This window comes from Taurulus bubalis, assembly GCF_910589615.1.
Source record: "Taurulus bubalis genome assembly, chromosome: 1".
In the NCBI taxonomy this organism is placed as follows: Eukaryota; Metazoa; Chordata; class Actinopteri; order Perciformes; family Cottidae; genus Taurulus; species Taurulus bubalis.
This window is the reverse complement of record NC_136589.1, coordinates 2390984-2395983: the sequence shown is the minus strand read 5'-3', so window position 1 is coordinate 2395983 and position 5000 is coordinate 2390984. Positions and strand designations below refer to the sequence as shown.

Genomic DNA, 5000 nt, shown 5'->3' with positions numbered 1-5000 from the left:
ATGCAATTAAAGGGAGAAAGAGTCAAACCACACTGAAGGAAATTGATGAGAAGTCATGTGAGACCGCAGCATTTACCCGTCCTCACATGAAATCATCATTCTGTTATTTTTCTTTGGTTTAGTGTGAAAAAAAAGACGCAATTTCTTGGAAAAGTTGCAAAACAAAAATTTGGGGTTTAAAGCTGCAGTCAGCAATAGGCATCAGCTAAAGTATGTGTTGTGAGGAATATTCCATGAATCTGATTCTGTTTGAAACCACAAGAGGAAATATGAGGATGCAGAAGTATGAATGCACGACAGACACTTCCTCAGAATCTCTGTCACTTTCCACTCCTCTTTGTTTTGAGCTCGTCGCGTTGAGGATGACTCAGGAGGCGAGGAAGAACCGGAGAGCGGTGGGAAAGAGAGACTTGAGCGGACGAGGGGTCACGGCGGGGGGTCGGGATGACAACAACAGACAAAGAGGAAGAAACCCCAGAAGGGACGATGAGGGTGAGAGGAGGAAGAAGGAAAAGGGAAAAAGTGATGACACAGCGATTGAGTCAGTCTGAAAGGCCAGCGGAGGTGAAGGAAAGAGAAACAACATAACGTAAGAGAGAGAGAGAGAGACCTGAGGAGGAGGAGGAGGAGGAGGAGAAGGAGGAGGAAGAAAAACAAGAGGCCGGGGGCCGAGGAGGAAGAGTGGCGGGGTCAGAGGAAAACAAGTTGAGGGTAAAAAATGTTTTCCAGTCGAGGCGGCTGCAGTCTGCCAACCACAAGCTGCACAACAGAGTCTTACGTAACAGTGTGTGTGTGTGTGTGTGTGTGTGTGTGTGTGTTAATGACATTGCATCTAGTCACACTGATCTATTCCCCCCAACATGTTCCACATCGCCCCGGGAGCTTTTCCTCTGCAGCGTTCTGCTCCAGAGGTCGATGAGCGTTTAATGTTATAACGAGCAGAGCTTATTTACAGTTTTACATCTGTCCCCAAAAAACATATCTATGTATAATACATATTTTATTTGAAAGTTGTAATGGTCATGTTTCATTTGCACACACCCCATGAAGCTTGATCTGCAGTGTGAAGTCATTTCATCCCATTTTATCATTTTGGTGAAAGGTGTGAACAATAGAATAACTAATTTGGTTTTAGACATTTATTTACATGTATCTACCATTTTATTCATATGTTTCACTACTTTTGTGAACCTAAGACCTTTGGTAAAACAATTTCCATCACCTAAACCGATATACCACCTGAGTAAAGTTATGTTTTCACAAGAGATGTGAAGAATTTCCAAAATCGAGATTACATTTTTCAGCTTTAGGGTCATATTTTCTCTTTACACTTTAATGGTGCCTCATTATATAGAGAGCTGAGATTGTTCTGCAATGTTTGATGTGAAACATGTATCTGACATGCAAGTGCCTATAAAAAGTGAATTTAAGAAATTATATAAAATCGAGAGAATGACCTCAGTCCCTGAAGGGTTAATAACACAGCGGGAAGGAAGGACTTTGGGTACTGATGTAACCCCGATGCCCGCTCTCAGCTGGTGGTTTTGTTTCCGATGAGGGGCGGAGCCTCCAGAGCTCAGCGGTTCTTTCCTCCGCCTCAGTGTGTCCATAATAAAGCAAAGCGTTCATAAACATGAGCGCCCATGAGCCACCGCTCACCTCTTCCTCTTGTCCCGCACACAGAGCCCGGTCAGCAGAAGTCCTTCAAGAGGAAGCGGTCCCTGATCAACTGGCCCTTCTGGAGGGGCTCCAGCTCGCAGCTGGACGGGCCCCCGATGTCCCCGACCTCGCCGTCCCCCACGCAGGGTCGGCTGTTCGGACGCCCGCTGAGCTCCGTCTGCTCCCCAGACCACGGCCTGCCCAAGCCCGTCATGGTGAGCCGGGGGGCGGGGTCGCGTAGGCCAGCGGGAGGGGGGGGGGGTCAGGGGGTATTATGGGGGAAAAGGGGAGATGTAGTGGAAGTAGACTCTGTTATGATTGGATTACTGCTGGGACTCAATGACAGAGTCAGGGATTAAAGAAATAATGGACATGGAAGTGACATTTTAATCTGATGAATAAGCGATCCAGAGTTTCCTCTCTGGTCTCGTGGTCCACAGAAGCCGTTCAGGAAGTCCAGACCAGATCCACGTTAGCTAGTTCTGCTCTTACAGTCTTTATGAACCCTAATGCCTGAACACCCTAAAAATAAATCATTGTATTACCCAGCTGAAGCTGCAGAAAGTGAATCAGACTCTTCATGTTTTTGCAGATACAATTCAGATTTTTTTTAAATATAAAGCCAACAGCAGGGACTCAAAAAGCTAAATGCACTTAATCCCTTCAGGTTTAAAACACACAGAGCACTACTGCTGCTATTAGAAGTTCCTCCTGGTCTTTATGAGTGAATAAAGGTTTCTGGCCCCCAGGACATGCTGGTGTTCCTGTCCCTGGAGGGCCCGTACACCCGGGGCGTCTTCAGGCGCTCCGCCGCGGCCAAAGCCTGCCGGGAGCTCCGGGACCGGCTGGACCACGGAGCCGAGGACCCGGAGATCACACACCAGTCTGTGTTCGTCATCGCTGCTGTCCTCAAGGTACCACGCACACACACACACACACACACACACACACACCCACACACACACACACACACACACACACATGCACGCGCTGCCTCGTCTCACCGGTTTGAAACCCAGACGATCAGAAAGCGACTGATGTGCGTCCAAAGTCACAGAAGTCCAGACGGGATAATCTGTCTCTGCACAGCCGGGCGGGCTGCCAGTCTCACACACACACACACACAGACACACACACACACACACACACACACACACACACACACACACACACACACACACACACACACACACACACACACACACACACACACACACACACACACAAGGTGCTGCATTGTTCAGCATGCAGGCCAACGGACCAAGCTTCACAAAAGCATTGTTGTTCATCACTTGATGAAGAAGTGAAACTACAGTCAGATTAAACAGTCAGATAAATTATGAATTTGGGGATTTTTTTCTTGTTATTTTACACAGTGTGCGGCTGTTTTAATAATAATATATTTTTACAACTAAACTATCCAGTTTTTATTAAAGTGAAATATTTGCCGGCTACTTCTTCTCAAAAGCTAAATGTGAGTGTGTGAATGCTTCCTAGACATTTGGTTTTCTGCATTTTATAGACTCAATGATTAACACAGAGGTTGATCATTGAGCTCATAGTCAGTCTCTCTCCCCCCCTCTCTCCCTCTCTCTCTTTCTCTCTCTCTCTCTCTCTCTCTCTCTCCCAGGACTTCTTGCGTAACATCCCGGGCAGCTTGCTGAGTGAGGATCTGTACGAGCGCTGGATGGATGTGATGGAGGGAGAGGGGGAAGAAGAGAGGGCGAGAGCTGTGCAGAGGTAGGACCACCGAGTCAGACAGACGGGTGACGGGTTGAAGGACAGACAGGTGACATGTAGAGGGACAGACAGGTGACATGTAGAAGGACAGACAGGTGACATGTAGAAGGACAGACAGGTGACATCTAGAAGGACAGACAGGTGACGGGTTGAAGGACAGACAGGTGACGGGTTGAAGGACAGACAGGTGACATCTAGAAGGACAGACAGGTGACATCTAGAAGGACAGACAGGTGACGGGTTGAAGGACAGACAGGTGACATCTAGAAGGACAGACAGGTGACATCTAGAAGGACAGACAGGTGACGGGTTGAAGGACAGACAGGTGACATGTAGAAGGACAGACAGGTGACATGTAGAAGGACAGACAGGTGACATGTAGAAGGACAGACAGGTGACATCTAGAAGGACAGACAGGTGACGGGTTGAAGGACAGACAGGTGACATCTAGAAGGACAGACAGGTGACATCTAGAAGGACAGACAGGTGACGGGTTGAAGGACAGACAGGTGACATGTAGAAGGACAGACAGGTGACATGTAGAAGGACAGACAGGTGACATGTAGAAGGACAGACAGGTGACGGGTTGAAGGACAGACAGGTGACATCTAGAAGGACAGACAGGTGACATCTAGAAGGACAGACAGGTGACGGGTTGAAGGACAGACAGGTGACATGTAGAAGGACAGACAGGTGACATGTAGAAGGACAGACAGGTGACATGTAGAAGGACAGACAGGTGACATGTAGAAGGACAGACAGGTGACGGGTTGAAGGACAGACAGGTGACATCTAGAAGGACAGACAGGTGACATCTAGAAGGACAGACAGGTGACGGGTTGAAGGACAGACAGGTGACATCTAGAAGGACAGACAGGTTACATGTAGAAGGACAGACAGGTGACATGAAGAAGAACAGATAGGGGACATGTAGAAGGACAGACAGGTGACATGAAGAAGGACAGACAGATGACATGAGGAAGGACAGACAGGTGACATGAAGAAGGACAGACAGGTGACATCTAGAAGGACAGACAGGTGACATGTAGAAGGACAGACAGGTGACATGTAGAAGGACAGACAGGTGACATGTAGAAGGACAGACAGGTGACATGAAGAAGGACAGGCAGGTGACATGAAGAAGGACAGACAGGTGACATGAAGAAGGACAGACAGGTGACATGTAGAAGGACAGACAGGTGACATGAAGAAGGCCAGGCAGGTGACATGTAGAAGGAGAGACAGGTGACATGAAGAAGGACAGGCAGGTGACATCTAGAAGGACAGACAGGTGACATGTAGAAGGAGAGACAGGTGACATGTAGAAGGAGAGACAGGTGACATGATGAAGGACAGACAGGTGACATGTAGAAGGAGAGACAGGTGACATGAAGAAGGACAGGCAGGTGACATCTAGAAGGACAGACAGGTGACATGTAGAAGGAGAGACAGGTGACATGTAGAAGGAGAGACAGGTGACATGTAGAAGGACAGACAGGTGACATGTAGAAGGAGAGACAGGTGACATGTAGAAGGACAGACAGGTGACATGAAGAAGGAGAGACAGGTGACATGTAGAAGGACAGACAGGTGACATGAAG

General features: G+C 48.0%; 1 protein-coding gene across 1 annotated transcript in view; it reads left to right on the top strand.

The window, feature by feature from the left end:
• arhgap20 (Rho GTPase activating protein 20) overlaps window positions 1-5000 on the top strand; it is a gene marked incomplete at its 5' end in the record, with an annotated part of 64065 nt that overhangs the window by 44305 nt on the left and 14760 nt on the right. Inside the window, 3 exons of the mRNA XM_079217850.1 lie at window positions 1684-1874; window positions 2409-2573; window positions 3290-3399. Coding sequence (XP_079073976.1) covers window positions 1684-1874; window positions 2409-2573; window positions 3290-3399 — 466 coding nt within the window. The remainder of the gene's footprint in view (window positions 1-1683; window positions 1875-2408; window positions 2574-3289; window positions 3400-5000) is intronic.